This window comes from Oreochromis aureus, linkage group 10 (genome assembly GCF_013358895.1).
Source record: "Oreochromis aureus strain Israel breed Guangdong linkage group 10, ZZ_aureus, whole genome shotgun sequence".
Taxonomy (NCBI): Eukaryota; Metazoa; Chordata; class Actinopteri; order Cichliformes; family Cichlidae; genus Oreochromis; species Oreochromis aureus.
This window is the reverse complement of record NC_052951.1, coordinates 11,889,810-11,905,315: the sequence shown is the minus strand read 5'-3', so window position 1 is coordinate 11,905,315 and position 15,506 is coordinate 11,889,810. Positions and strand designations below refer to the sequence as shown.

Here is a 15,506-nt window from a genome sequence, read left to right as displayed (position 1 = left end):
GATCCACGACATCCCCTGCTATTGTATTGCATACAGAGCTGTCACAGTTAAGCCAAGGTACAGTACAACAAATTCACATTCAGTTCTGTTGTGATTTGCATAGAGTCGCATACATTCACCCAAAGCTTGTTTGGGCACATCCACTTAAAGCTTATTTTCCTCAGTTAATTAAATCATTGACACAATAATAAAACAATAAAAAAAAGAAATAAACAACAACCTTAAAACCAACAACACCTGACAGAAGTGGATCTTTTACACTCAGAGAAAATCCACCCTTTTACAATTAAATATATTTATTGCGATTAAATATTTTTTAACTTACGAGCTTGTGCAACTTTGCCTTCGTGTTTCCAAAGTCACAACAACAGCCTAGGAGGTAAGATCTGACTCTAAGGTGGATTTTCTCTTGAAATCTAAACAATAATTTACCATAGTTGGAACATTAAATTACTATTGCACATAATACTTCCAGCGCTTTGCTTACCTACAATATGTTTTTCAAAGGTATTGAGAAAGAGAAATCGGTTTGCTTGTTCTCTTGCTGAGAGTTAGATGAGTGCTTTGATACAAACACTCACATGTGTTCATCAGAATTGATAAAGCTTTTGAGGTGCTAATAAACTGTCACATTTGGAAAAAGCCAGCCTAAGTTCAGCTAACTGATTTGGTGGTAGTAGCTTTGTGAAAGAGTGATACCGATTTTCTCATTTTACTCACAGGAGGACAAGCAAATAAGGATATTTTTTTCTGTAACACTCATCTGTTGCCATCGATTGCCATCAAAACACCATCATCATCAGTGTTCACCAACAGCCTTTAACCATCTACGCCTGTGTGCTGTTTGGTTTTTGTCTCATCTAACTTAGCTGAACAATGGAAAACCTACACTCATATGGATAATACATACACAAAAATATACATCTATATCTTTAGAATAGCATTGTAATAGCTATATTGCTTTGAGCCATTGTTAAAAGACCAGAGGCACATAATTATTGACATAAGGGTGATTTTCAGAAAGCCTTCAAACCGTCACGTTATTTAGGATTGAGAATAGATTCATCTAAGATTACCTATAAATGTGGAGCGCCACGGTGATGGCAGATACAGATATACACCACTCTCCGGAAATATTATATTACTATTTCATTGGGTCTGGTGCTGATTAATTCTTCTCCTGGTTCATCCCTGTCTCAGGTGAACAGATGTCCCACTTTAAATAGTACTGCATTGCATTTTTAGCCCCAAACTTCAGCTTCCTTTTATTTTTCTCGCATTTACTGACTAAGAGAGTTGGAAAGTTGGATTTAAATATTTGAATGCCTCCCAGCATTGTTAACATGTCACAGTTTGTGCCACACAAACACCGTGCTTGTCCCTCATTTAGTTTGTTGGGATCTGGTCACCCTTTACCTGTCTGGCACAGTCAGTGAGCATCATTTATTTCCTGCTTGAACTGATTATCCCTGCCATACAGCCCCTCTACTCAACCTGCGAGATCCAGATCAACCAATCATATTCCCACATTATTATGGGTGGTTTACTGAGTGCACGTGCATGGATACCCAGTCAGTTTTTCTCTCAGCAGTGCGCTGGGTAAGAATTATTTATTGCAAAGAGTAAACCGCTAACTAAATGATTGTTTATCAGTGCTTAGAAAAGCCATTTCAACAGGCGCATACTAAGCAGAGGGAATATGTAGTGCTTAACCTCAGACACTGTTAGCACAATGAAGTTAGCGTGGTACAAAATGGGATTTACAGCTAACTCAGAGCTGATACTACCGGTGTTGGTATAGCAGAACATGTATTTCCAAAGGAACATCTTTTAAAGGCTTTGCCCATATTGCACATGCTTAAATGCATTGGTTATTTGTCTTAAAAGCAGCATTTGGGGGTCCTTTTTCTAGGAGGGGAGGGGGGGGGGTTTCAGGGGATTGTCTATCCTTTATTTTAAGAAGCTTGTTGTGTTACTTTTTGCTTTTGAGTTTTTAAAAACTGCTTTACAACATGTAGTCGTCCTAAGTGACAGACAAGCATAGAAGCACTAACAGGCACCTGTGTTTTATATCAAGCAAAGAGGATGAAGAACTGGGCTGAATCCTGCCGCATTCTGTCGATACAGTCTTTGTGTTGGTTGTTTGAATAAATCAGACAATCTGAATGTTGTGTAAAAAGTTATACAGATATATTTACTGTTGTAAGTGAATTTGGTGTTAGTTAAAGGACGGTTCAGCCCAGTTGTATTATATTGCATTTTTTCCCTGTTTCAAGCACCTAAACAAAGAAAGTTTCTTTGACTTCAGATGAAAAACAGTCACATATTTTTTTTTCAACTCTGGTTGTGGTAGCAGTTAATAATCGCTTCAGCAATGGACCCACACAGTATTGCTTGTGTACATTACATCACATCCTCATTTTACGATGTCATAAAATGTGCACATCAGTTGTTTTTTCATTAAAAAAAAATATATATATACTGAAGGTTTTATCTGAGTGGTTAAAAAATGAGCATGCATTTGGTTTCCCTTTATTCAGTTTAGTTCATTTCTGTTTTATTTATATAGCTCCAGGTATCTCAGGGGCCTTTACATGATAAGGTAAGTCTTAAAATATTATAGAGAGGAACCCAGTAGTATCCTTTCAGGAAGCACTTGCCAACAGTACGTACAGTCATGCAAAAAAGGAAAGTACACCCTCTTTCAGCTCTAAGGTTTTCCATGACATGACTTGTTAACAAACTATCTGGTTCTTAACAGGAATTTTATTACGTAAATTCAGGCGATGAAAAAAATAAGTAGATCTTAAGGAATTAATATTGCAGTTAGGAGCATTCAGGTGTTTGTTAACTCAAAAACACAAAAGAAGAAAGACATTAGTAATGATCTTAGAGAAACATCTGTTGCTGGCCATCAAGCTGGGAAGGGTCATAAGATAATTTCCAAACAATTTGAACTTTACTGTGAGTAAGCCCATTCTCATGTGGAAACCATTCAGGACAGTTGCCAGAAAATTCACCCCAAGGTCAGACCATGCAGTGCACAGAGAAACTGAAAAATATTCAAGAGCTAGATCTTTGACTCTCAGTCTCAGTTAGCATGTAAATGCTAAAGTTAATGACACGACAATTAAAAAACTGAAAGGCTGAACATGTCAGTCCCTTCCCTCTAAAAAGAACAAAGCATCTGACAAACCACTAAACTCCTGGATCAATGTCCTCTGGACAAACAAGGCCAAAGTGGAGACATTTGGCTATAATGCACAATACCACACAAACACAGCACATCAGCAAAAAACACCTCACACCAACTGTAAAACGTGGCGGTAGCGGTGGACCTGGACACCTCACAGTTATTGAGTCAACCACAAACTCCTCTTATTACAAACATATTCTAGAGTCAATTTGATGTTAAATGTGAAGCCATTTGCCTGACAGCTAAAGCAGCGGTCTAAATTGGGTAATGCAAAGTACAGAATGGCTGAAAAAGAAACAAAAATGCTGAGGTGGGACTTTAGAGTGTAGAGGTGTGCAGACATACAGTACCTGAATGCCTGCACATCTCAGTGGACTAAAGAATTCCTCTAAAAACAATATGAGAAACACTGACTTCTTCAATTTATTGCTGTTAAAGATGATTGTACAAGCTAATGAAGCATGTACTTAGTGTACACACTAAGTACATTTGTTATTATTAGTATTATTAGTTTTGTTGTTGTTGTTGTTATTATGTCCTGATATGCAAACATAGAAGTGAAAGAGGGCATACTTTCTTTTTCACATGACTATATGCTATACTGCTGTAAAAGACATAGCAACATTTAAATTTGGTATCAATTGTGTATATAAAATAATATATAATGGTCAAAGTATAAACACAAAACAACAAAAAATTATGCCGACAGATATATTACAATTTTTTCACAGCTTGGTAACAATGTATCAGATGAAGACTGTAGTTGTGAATTGAATTGCCAAATATTCATTTAAGCAGTTATTCAAACTTCTTGTTTTTACAGGGCCTGTAAAATAATAGGAAATTAATCACTTAAAATCATTTCAAGTTCCTGAAATACATAGTCTTTTGTAAAGTATCTTCTTTCATCATGTTGCATCGTGTTGTCGAGTCCATTTAAGCTCAAACCTTCACTGCTGTTGCCAGAGCAGTGACGTCTGAATTGACCCACCCAGAAAGACAACATGGGGATAATGATCATTTGAGATTTCTGATGTGTTCCACCAAGCCTCAATACATTACCTGTTTGTTACATTTCATCAGGATCAGTTACTGTCTGGATATCCTAAATAAGTCAAGTGTTAGTTGTTTCCCCTTTATTTGGTATTCCAGCTCTGTAACATGCAACTTCTGTCGGTGCTGTGCTACTGGAAACTGAATTTCCCGGAGGAACCCACCCGAGGGATTATTAAAGTTTCATCTAATCTCTAATCTGCTACTGTTTATGTAAATTATGCAGTTATGCAAAAATGATGTGCACATTTTAAATAATATCTAGTTGTACATCATCTGGACAGTTACTTCTCTGTACACATTTGGTGTAATTTCCCTCTGAAGGCCACAACCAGAGTTAAGGTTTTAACTTGAACATAATGAATTTGCATGTGCGCAAACACATGAGCATATACAAATATCCAGAGAAGGTATATAAATATGAGCACTGTCATATTTATATACACTTGTTTTTACATGCACTGTCTCATTTCTTTTTTGGTGTTGGTTTTGAATCAGCTTTGGATCCTGAGAGGCCATTTTCTGTGTTGTCAATCCCTGATGAAGTTACAAGGCACTCCTTACTGCAGTTGGAGGTAAAAGAGACAGTGTTAAAGCTGTAGACGCACAACAGTTCAAAGCTGAAAATCCTCAGCATGTACGTATACTGGCTGAACTAACTTGATGCCAAGAACCAACTGTGTAATCTAGTGAAAGATCGTTGCTTATAAGAAAACTTACTTTTTCTCCTCGAGTTTGGTGAGAACAAAGAGAGTGAAGTTCTTGAGCAGCATGAAGCCCATCAGCAGCGCGATGGCCCCACCCACAGCCGAAGCTATGATGATGGTCAGCGTGTTGTCCACCTCCCTCACTGCAGGCATTAGCAAATGACCAGGTAAAAACTGATGAAGGTAGCTAAACATGATGACATGTTGTTCAGGCGTTGTCTGTCTCAGGGTAACCTCTTGTTTTAGCTGATCTTGTGACCTTTGCTCCTTCTACATGTTTAAATTTATCAGTCTTAGAATGACAAAAAATGCTGTGAAAGGTAAATATGAAATTACATACATTTAAAAATATTTGAAATATATATATAAAAAAATAAATGAAACATTTAAAAAATACTTGAAATGTCACCAGATTTCTTTTTCTTAACCGCACAAATATATGTTTTTCTTCTATGTGCGACCTGATTTATTTTGTACGGAGCCCGCAAGGGACATGAAAAATTAAGATGAACTTTTGCGAGATCTCGCAAAACTAACTCGGGATCTCGCAAAATAGACTGCATGCTTCGCAGGTCGCATTTGAAGGCCGAGTCGGTGTATCCTTCGTAACCCAACCTATCCCAGAATTCATAGCGCGGCCCAGCCAATTCATTTCCAACAAGTTTAGTTTTAATATTACTCTTTGTGGGTCACAAAAAAACTTTTAAGATATTTTGAGGCGTGAATGTAGCTGTGTAAACGTCTAATATCTGCTCGGTTTATCATGACATCACATATTTGCAAAAGTGTTCCGACGTTTTCGGAGACGTCTGTTACCCACCATCTCAAAGCTAACGGGAGGTCGAGGCCCACTACAGCCGGGGGGAACACCGCACTCCCGGCACATCGTTCCTCTACCTCCCGGTCGGCTTCGAGCTGGCGGCCTCCGAAGAATGCGGCCAAAACATTTGCGAGATCTCGCAAAATTTCAGCTTTATTGTCTTTTTTTTCCCATGTCCCTTGCGGGGCTCCGTAATTTTGCCTTCGACACATGCACGTTCTCTCTTATTTTTACCAGTCCAGTTGAGCATCTGGAAAACCACGGTTTCTGTGACTGCCTTATACACCAATCAACCATAACATTACCATTATCTGCCTAACATTGTGTCAGTTGCCTTTTGCTGCCAAAACAGTCCTGACCCCTTGAAGCGTGGACTCCAATAGAGTGACAACGTACTGTAGCTATTTGACAGTACAGTCAAATAGCTGTACAGCACTTTGTTTGAAAGCGCTTTATAAATAAAGTTATTATCATTATAATTATTATTATTATTATTATTACTACTAGTAGTAGTAGTATCTAACACCAAGATGTTAGCAACAGATTCTCGAAGTCCTGTAAGTTGTGAGTTGGGGTCTCCATGAATCTGACTTGTTTGTCCAGCACATGCTCAACTGGACTCAGATCAGGGGAATTTGAGGTCAAGTCAACACCTCAGATTCATTGCTGTGCTCCTCAAACCTCTCCTGAACCTTTTTTTTTTTTTTTTTTTTGCTTTGCAACGCATTATCCTACTGAAAGAGTCCACAGGGAATACCGCTTCCATCAAAGGGAGCACATGGTCGGCAACAGTGCTTAGGTCGGTGGTCATATGGATGGCATGGCCCAAGGTTTGCACAAAGCATCACATTGCACAAAGCATCACAGTGCCTCCACTGGATTGGCTTCCTCCCATAGTGCATCCTGGTGCCAGGCGTTCCCCAGGTTAGCGATGCACACGTGATATTAAAGGAAATGTGGTTTATCATACCAGGCCACCTTCTTCCATTGCTCTATGGTTTAGTTCTGATGCTAATGTGTCCATTGCTGGCATTTTCGGTGGTGTACTAGGGTCAGCATGGGTGCTTTGGTTGGTCTGTGGCTATGCAGCTCCATATAAACAAACTGGGATCCACTGTGTATTCTGACACCTTTCTACCAGAACCAATGTTAACATTTTCTACAACTTGAGCTACAGCAGTTCATTCGTTGGATTGGATCACATAATCCAGCCTTGGCTGCCCATGACCCAGTCGCTGGCTTTCCACTGTTCCTTCCTTGGACCAATTTTGATAGATACTGACCACCGTAGACCAGAAACTCCCCACAAGAGATGCAATTTTGGAGATGCTCTGACACACCAGATCAGCCACTAGATTTGGGCCCTTGTCAAACTTGCTAAAATTCTTGTGCTTTCTCAGTTTTGCTGCTTCTAACGCATAAACTTTGAGAACAAATTATTCACTTGCTTTTTAATATAGCCCACCCACTAACCATTGCCATGATAAAGAGATGATCAGTGTTGTTCACTTCACTTGTCAGTGGTCGTTGATGTTATGCACTGATTGGTGTATATCAGTGTGACTGCATGAGCATTCAAATGACTGGTTCAATGGGGCAGAAAAAAGCTGGTTTAGAGTTTAACAATGATGTCCTTAAAATCTAACAGGATATATTTAACTTTGTAATGAAAGAAAAATAAATAAGATGGCACTGTGACATATGTCATAGACCATGACCACTCACACTCGTCAACCACTATGAGGTTGAAGATGGCACTATGGTTCTTGTGGTGCTCTTTGGGATTGCGTCCAAAACACGTGTACTGTCCCCCGTCCTCAAAGGTGATGTTCAACAACAAGATGGAGACGTTATTTTGATGGTTTTTCCCCACAAACTCCACACGCTCCCGGAATATAGTCACATCTGGCACCACCCCCTCTGAAGGTATCACTGACTCGCAGACCTGATGGGATCAGCAAGATATCAGTCATCTCAAAACTGCTGCCGACTGCACAAGTTAGAAAAACCCGAACAGAAATCTTTGAATCAAGGGGAAGGTTTTTACCTTTTGCATGGTGCCGTTGTCATTGAACTGCCAGTTGAAGTAGAGATTTTCAATGCCAATACAGCTGGCATAGGTGCACGGCAAAGTAACTGTGCTCCCATTCACTGCCTGAAGGAAGGGAATTTTCCCGACAGACATCTCAAGGGCCTGAGCAGACCACACACCTGAAAAGTAGGGAATGGCAAAAAACATGAAGATAGGACATACACCAGTCTTACAGTGCAGTACCATAGTGTGAGGTCTGTATGCTGGAGTAATCATTTTTCTTTGTCTTGGTTATTTGCTTTCTTGCTGAGAGTTAGATTAGAAGATCGGCAGTAATTTCATATCTGTTTGTTAAATATACAACTACACCTACCAACTAGTTGATACCAAGGCAGGGAAAAAGCATTTAAACAACTCTTTCTTTATATTTGTTTCAAGTTGTCTGTTTTATTTGTCATTTTTTAAATGCTCTTGAGCAATATTTGTCCAGGCTTTCTGAAGGTCAAAGGTTTTCTTTGGTTGCTTTTTTATTCAATTTTAGTGCAGTCATTGTACCTAACCATTTTCATAGGAATGGTTTTTGTTTGTCACTGACCTCTGAATTATTCAAGCATAAAATATATATCTAACTAAAAGGATGAACAATTGTTGTGTCTATTCATGAAAACTTAGAAAGGAACCAATTATAAATTGTATTTTTAGGCACATTGTTACACACAGCTGAGAGCAAAAACTAATTTGATTAGTTGAATCTCTAAAAAAATGCTAAAGATAACACAGTTTAAAAGACATGAAATAGTATTTTTCATCAACCAGGTGATTCCCAAAGAGCTATTAGTGGAAAAACCTGGCATGTTTCAGCATGGTGTGGAGTGTGTCCATAAAAAAGACGAAGTGGCAGGTCTAAAAACAAAGTGTAGCAGATGAATAGTATCTGAAAGTCATGTCCTTAAGAAACAGAGAAAAAAAAATCAACTGTTTACAGAAGTTTTATCAGTAACAGTCTCAGTGGAAGGCTGGCTGTCAAGAAGCCATCCTTAATGGGAAACAGGGATATAATGCTGAGCTATGGCAAATTACACAAGAACAGGACTGAAAATCAACAAGTCATATAGAGTGAGGAATCACAATTTTTGGATCAAATCATTGTTAATATGTATGGAGGTTGTCAGCATGGAGAAGTGAGAATATTCTGCCATCTCCACCCCTGGCTGGGAGGCTCTGTGATGGTTTGGGGTTTCATTTTAGCCAGCGGTGTTGGTGATCTTATCGAAACTGATGGAAAAGCACTGTCTAACTTTGATCCACGCAATACCATCTGAAACAATAACAATTATCCCAAACACACTGCTGATACAGTAAAAGCACACATAAATAGAAAAACATGCAGCTTAACAATATATAAATCATGAACTGCACTTCAACATTACTGAAGCAGGGTGGGATCATCTTGACAGAGAACAGAACAGAAGGCGTAAAAAAGCCGAGATTTTGTTTGATTTTGCGTAATATAGAAATTCATCAGCATTAGAAATACTGATGGTTGGATTTTAGTTCATATTCATCAGAAATGTGGTATAAGTGTAGCACTTAGACAAGGAAGTGAATAAGGGATATTTCCCACAATGTCAGCCCATCATTTTCATTTCTGATCCTAGTTGTCAATGTTATTATAATGTCAGTAACTTTTATGTTCATGAACAGGAGAATGGACATGTTGTGCTGTGTACTTTTTTGTACAGTAAAAAGAGATACATGATTAATATTGAAAAGTCACCTTTTAGATTATTTTGTACCATTTTTAAGTAGATATACACAGTCACTGCTTACTAGCACTGCGTGTAATGGGCATGGATCACAAATTATTTATCCTATCAACCACTTGAGTTTTTATTTTATGAAAATATATTTAACACCACAGATATTATTTCTATTAATAGCATTAAACAATTCAAACTCTTGGTAAGAGAACACCAGAATGTCCTTGCTGTGACTTTGCTGTGAAAACTGTAACTGTACACCAAGGACCATCAGCATCCATCAGCATCAGAGTGTGCTGTGATTATACTTTACTTATTTCAATTCAATTATTTTTATCTATTTATGTTCAATTTATGTATACCTGATATATATTTTTATATCAGGTATACAGTTGTAGTCAAAAGTTAACATGCACTCATCATGAACATGCATGTCCTCGTATTTTGGGGCCTTTAATGATTTCTTTGAACTGTTCTTTTATCAGAGTGAAATGACAGCGTACATCTATAATGACCTTAAAAAAAGGGGTGGGCTGCTGCAAATTTCAGCTGAGCTGTAAAGTGTTGATTTTGGCACACGATCTACTTCCTTGGTCGATGCCCGCTTAGTAGATGATGGGAAACCCACTTCACTGTGGAAAGTGATGCTGGTGTACCAGTAGTTTTCCATTCATGGCAGGTTTGAGCCTCTGTGGTTCCTGAACCTCTTAACCAATTTCCTCTTATCTGAGGGTGCTAGTTTGGGACTTCTAACAGACGTCAGCGAAGTGGTGACACATCTGAAAAAACTACAAGAGACCTTCCCAACTTGTGTAAATCTACAATTCTCCTTCCATTGTTCCAGTTGCAGTCAGTCATGACCATGAGTAGTTAATAAGCCTTTGCTTTGTCAAAAAACAAACAAACAAACAAACAAACAAACAAACAAATAAAAACAGTGTAGAACTTTCAATCCCACTTACTGAATGTTTTATGTGAGTAAATGTATATTTCTGACCCAGTGTGAATTGGAGAAAACACCCAATCCCTGTTTTTTGTAAGTCATTACAGATGTACAGACGAACAGTTTGAAGAAATCATTAAAATCCTCAAATGACCATAACCTTCATGCCCGTGATGAGTGTATGTAAACTTCAGACTGCAACTGTAACACTTTTGAACTTAGCACTTGCTTTTGTGTGAAGGTCACAGACAGCAGATGGCTACAGTATATGATTTCAGCAGGTCGAGGACAGACAGAAGCTCTCCTCTCTCTCTCTCTCTGGCCTACACCACTAATGTGCCTTTTGCTTATTGCTACCTGTGAAGGATGTGAGGTAAAGTACATGCTGACAGTGGGCTTTGCAGGTTGGAGATTTAATGCAGGGAAACACTAACACAGACCTATTATATGATCAGTAGTTGCATGGGAGTAGTAACATGTTCTACACTCTTTCTAACATTCCTGTGATTCTGCCCTGTGGTTTGTGGACACTGTGTGCATAACATGTTCAAGGTCAACATCTAACAAGCACCATTTGCAGGAAGAGGAAACACACACTGACACAGCGAAAGACGGGGGAGGGGCACTGTAAGTGTGCATGCTATCGATTCACTCTCAGCTCACTCTTGCCCTGACAAAAAAAAATCACACCTTCTAATCTTTTCCTCAGCTGCTCCTATGCAGGCCAGCGAGCCCACAAAAGGAGTAATGAGAGAGCAGCACCATCACTCTGCAGTATCATGCATGTTTTATTTTATTCTTTTATCACTAGAGCTTTTTCACAGTATTTGTTTGATTTTATTTTCATTCTTTTAGCCCCTCTGTGTGTCCTTAACTAACACATTTTCCAGTACAAGGACACTGTTGCTATCAGTGTAGATACTGAAGCTACTCACACAAGGAAAACAAAAAAACATCTTCTTTCTGTTTTGTCACTAACACACTGAAAACCTTCTGGTATTTACTGCTCTCTTCTAAATCCAACTACTGTACTTTGTGTCTTTTTTCTAACTGTTCATTAAAACTTGTTTTGTGAGTCTTGGTGTTTCAGATAAAAGTAGCACACTGGTGTTCCAGTTTCTAACCCACATATGTCAACATTTTCTTCTTCTTCTTCTTTTTTTATTAACCGATATATGCAAAAAACCACCAACTACTGTGAGGGCTATGTGGGGACAAGAACAGATCATTATTTGAAGGTAAAATAAAGACGCATACCATCCATGAAAATGACATCTACCTTTTAAAGGTTCTGACTAAACACTGTCTAAAAATGAAGCCCATCAATGCCATTATGCTTAAGACATAAGATGATTTGTCTAAGTCATAATTCAGATAATAATAATAACTCAGAAATAAAATAAAATCTATTTTCCATAGTACCTGCCTCTCTTTATCCTACATGTGGCTATAAAACTGTTATTCTCTCTGTTCAGGCTGTTAGCCATATCTTCTAAAGCACCTTACAGTGCATTATACAATAAATGCATTACATAAGGCAAATATCATTCTGTACTCTTATAATATAATCACTGTCCTGAGCTATGTTCTAGCCGCCGTAGCATCTTTCTCGCTGCTGGCCACCTGCATCTGCAGATTTGGCCTACTGTGCAGTTTCCGCACGTGTTTCTTGAACATTTCTTATACATTGTAAAAGAGAAAAAAAAGAACACCTGTGAAAAATCGCTGATCTGTTTATGAAAAACCTGGCCAGACAGTGACAGTGACTCATCTGTTCCTGTGTGTGAATGTAACACAATGCAAAGAAAAGAATTTGGTATTAAAAGTGGGGAACACAGGATATTTATTGCAATAGATTCATTTTTATGCAGCTTACAGGACTTGAAATGGACTGGGACTATAAGGGAACCTTACAGCCTCTCCTACACAAGATGTTTTAAACAAGGGAGCTTTAAATGTTTAATGTGTGTTTGCTGCACTGATGCCCCAAAAGAGGCATGAATAGAAATTAAGTTATGACTCTAGAAAGGATGTTGGTATTTCAAAGCACAAGTATCAGCATCAAGTATCAGCTCTGACTGATTATTTGAAGTGTCAAACCACATTATTACCTATCTGTTGGTTATAAATAATCTCAGGCTTGTACTGTTACTTTGTGCTTACTTGTAAAAGCCATCAAAACTTTATGACTCATATGAATTTAACAAAACTAGTTAGTTTACAAGACTTCCACCTACCGCCCTACCTCCACTCCATCTGGCTCAGAGCAATATGTAAAATGCAACATCATGCAAAAAAAACCAAGAAAAACCCAAACAAATATAATCATAGTGTTTCTTATTTCTTGCACAAATTGTTGTGCTCTGCATAGGTCAGAGATGAAGGTCAGTGTAAGACTTAGAAATACCAAAGCATCATTATTCTCCCTAAACACATGAATAAATACTGATGTGAGGAAAAGATGAAGTTTTCTAACACTGCACACATCATATGACATAAAAAGAACGACAGACATTACCAAGCAGCAAAGAGAAGACCAGCCCACAGGTTGTGTGTGGAGGGCCCAGCCTCACGGGTTCAACCCCAATCCACCGGACCTCCATGGCCGCTAGAGCTGCTCCAAAACAAATGATGCTGCAGTATCCAACGCTGGCCCCGACAGCTAGGAGAATACTCTCTGTTCACTGGAAAAATCAGGAAGCTGCTCTGTGGATGCGTGTACTCCAAGTGTTGCACCTGCAGCTGTTTCAGGGTAGCACTCCTTTAGAAGGGACTGTCGGTTAGACAGTGGGCAGAGGAGGAGGAGGGTGAGGAGAAGGAAGGAAAAAGGTTAATTAACTAAAATCTGTCACCATGAATACACAGGCAGTACAGTAAAAAGTTATATTAGTGCACAGAAAATGCAAGCCTCCTACACATACAATAACCTTTTTAGAAAAAAACAAATAAAAATAAAGGATGCTGAGTGAAAAGAAACATGACTTGATGGTAAGCACAGTTTAACTTTGCTACTGCCTACCTGCTCCTGCAGCTGGTGCTCACTCAGGGGCTGACCAACTGCATGCACAGCTGAGTCAGTGTGGACAGGACGGAGGCAGAGCAGCACTCACTGCGCACAACCAGGGTTCACTCAAGGAGAATCTGCCAGGCAGCACTTTCACTGCAGAGACAGCCACATTGCAGTGCCAGCCAAGAAGAGTGACAATTAAATAAGAGAGGGGGGAGGTAAGCAAAAAAATAGTACAGAGAGACAGACATCCAGGGAAAACGCCGGGGCTCTTATCTCTCCTCAGCACAGCCTCAGTGAAGATAAATCTCCCTGTTCCTCTCTCCGGCTAACTCCCAACTTTTCTCTGTCCTCTCAGCTGGCTGCATGCCACCTCTCTCTTACCTCACCTCTGCACCCCCCTCCAACGCCCCAGACAACTCCCCCCCCCCCCATTGGTGTGCACACCCAGGCACTTTTGACAGTGTTTATGAAGCTCAGAGAAAAGTTCTGCAGTGCAGGTTGACGTGGAGGTTGGGTACGTAACCACAGATCCCCCAGGTCTCCTGTAAGACACACACTTAAAAGCTCCTATCATAAACAGTTCTTTCATCATTCTTTCATGGGTAACACCGTATTTTCCAACATGAGAGATTTAGAATGGGTGAGGAGAGCAGTAAAGTAGCTTCTTATTTGCATGGACTTGTTTTAAAATGTCATATTCTTTTAATTGTAATGATTGAAAGCTGCTCGTATTTTGTTTCTTCTGTCGTTTTGTCTTGTAAGGTGAAGATTTTTTGCATCGCATTACCATTCAGAGCTGTGAATAGCTATGTTTAATGTGCAGTATGCCTTATTTAGTGCATACAAAGTCACATTATCTAGTGTATTGTTATTTCATTCTTTAATCTGTTAAAACTCAGCTGCAAGTCCATTATGATACAAGAGTGTGTACAGTCATTTTTTTTAAAGCACGACAGCTTCTTTGCCATAAATGTAAAGACCATCAGTCAACAACAGCTCAGCAATGCCTTATGTCAGCACTATTCACCACAGCAGAAAATGCTTAGCACTTAACTTACAGATTTGATTGGTTTATTTTAGACCTGGCTCAATTAAATTTATTTGCCTGTCAGACTCCATCTGTTAGGTGCCTCTATGGTCACAAAAAGTTTTTCAAATACAAAAAAAAAATGCAGCTTCATTGTGGTTCAAGAAGAAAGAGAGAGATTTGTGAGTTTTAAGGAGGATGCAGCAGAGACCATGTGACAGAGCTTGCCACCTGAGTCGAGGTACAGCTGGACAGATAGAGGACACAGGGACAACTCACATTCGCTCACCTCCATGCATGCTTGTTTTCCGCTGCTGATAGAGCTTTTTTAAATTTTCTTTTTCTGTTTACAAGAAAAAAAATGGAGAGATTTACGATTCCAAGGGCTTTAAACTGCAAGTATTTGCCTTAAATGCTAATAACTGTGTTTTCTTATTTACAAGTTGATACTGTCATTATTGAGAAAGGTGTTATTTGGGGGGAATAACAAACTGCATCTTTTCTGTTTCTTAATTTACAAGTTCATACACTCTTTAAAATACATTAATGTTTTGTGTTAGTTGTGAAAAACTTCAGATAGTCAGCAATAGAAATATTGTGTTATTACTCTTATTTCTATAGTATATGATACATTCAGTAGGCTTGACATTGCATGCGTGTTGGTATGTAAACTAAAGTATTATTCATAAGAAGTTGAGTGAGCAAAGTTATTTCTTTGTGCTTGTTTAAACAGCATGAGGCTGAATGGAGTAATCCCACGTACGTCATGAATAAGAGAATCATAGGATTTCAAATATACACTAACAGTGATTACTGATGTGGATTAGTCACGCCTCCATTATTAAACCCGTACAGGTAGGTAAGGTTTGGTGCAAGGTCACAGCAGGTAGACTGGAGATGTTTCATGGATGCGAGATAACGTGGGCAGGCTGCAGGCTCACTGCTCTCCTCTGCAGGC

General features: G+C 39.0%; 1 protein-coding gene across 1 annotated transcript; it reads right to left on the bottom strand.

Moving 5' to 3' along the window:
* Window positions 1–1,927: 1,927 nt before the first annotated feature.
* On the bottom strand, window positions 1,928–13,849 carry scn4bb (sodium channel, voltage-gated, type IV, beta b). Its single transcript, XM_031752458.2, has 6 exons — window positions 13,531–13,849; window positions 13,030–13,284; window positions 7,824–7,987; window positions 7,502–7,721; window positions 4,970–5,099; window positions 1,928–4,812 (listed from the first exon to the last, which is right to left on the bottom strand). Exons 2-6 carry the CDS (start codon window positions 13,112–13,114, stop codon window positions 4,716–4,718), a joined length of 696 nt encoding a protein of 231 aa, XP_031608318.1. The 5' UTR covers window positions 13,115–13,284; window positions 13,531–13,849; the 3' UTR covers window positions 1,928–4,715.
* Window positions 13,850–15,506: the final 1,657 nt, after the last annotated feature.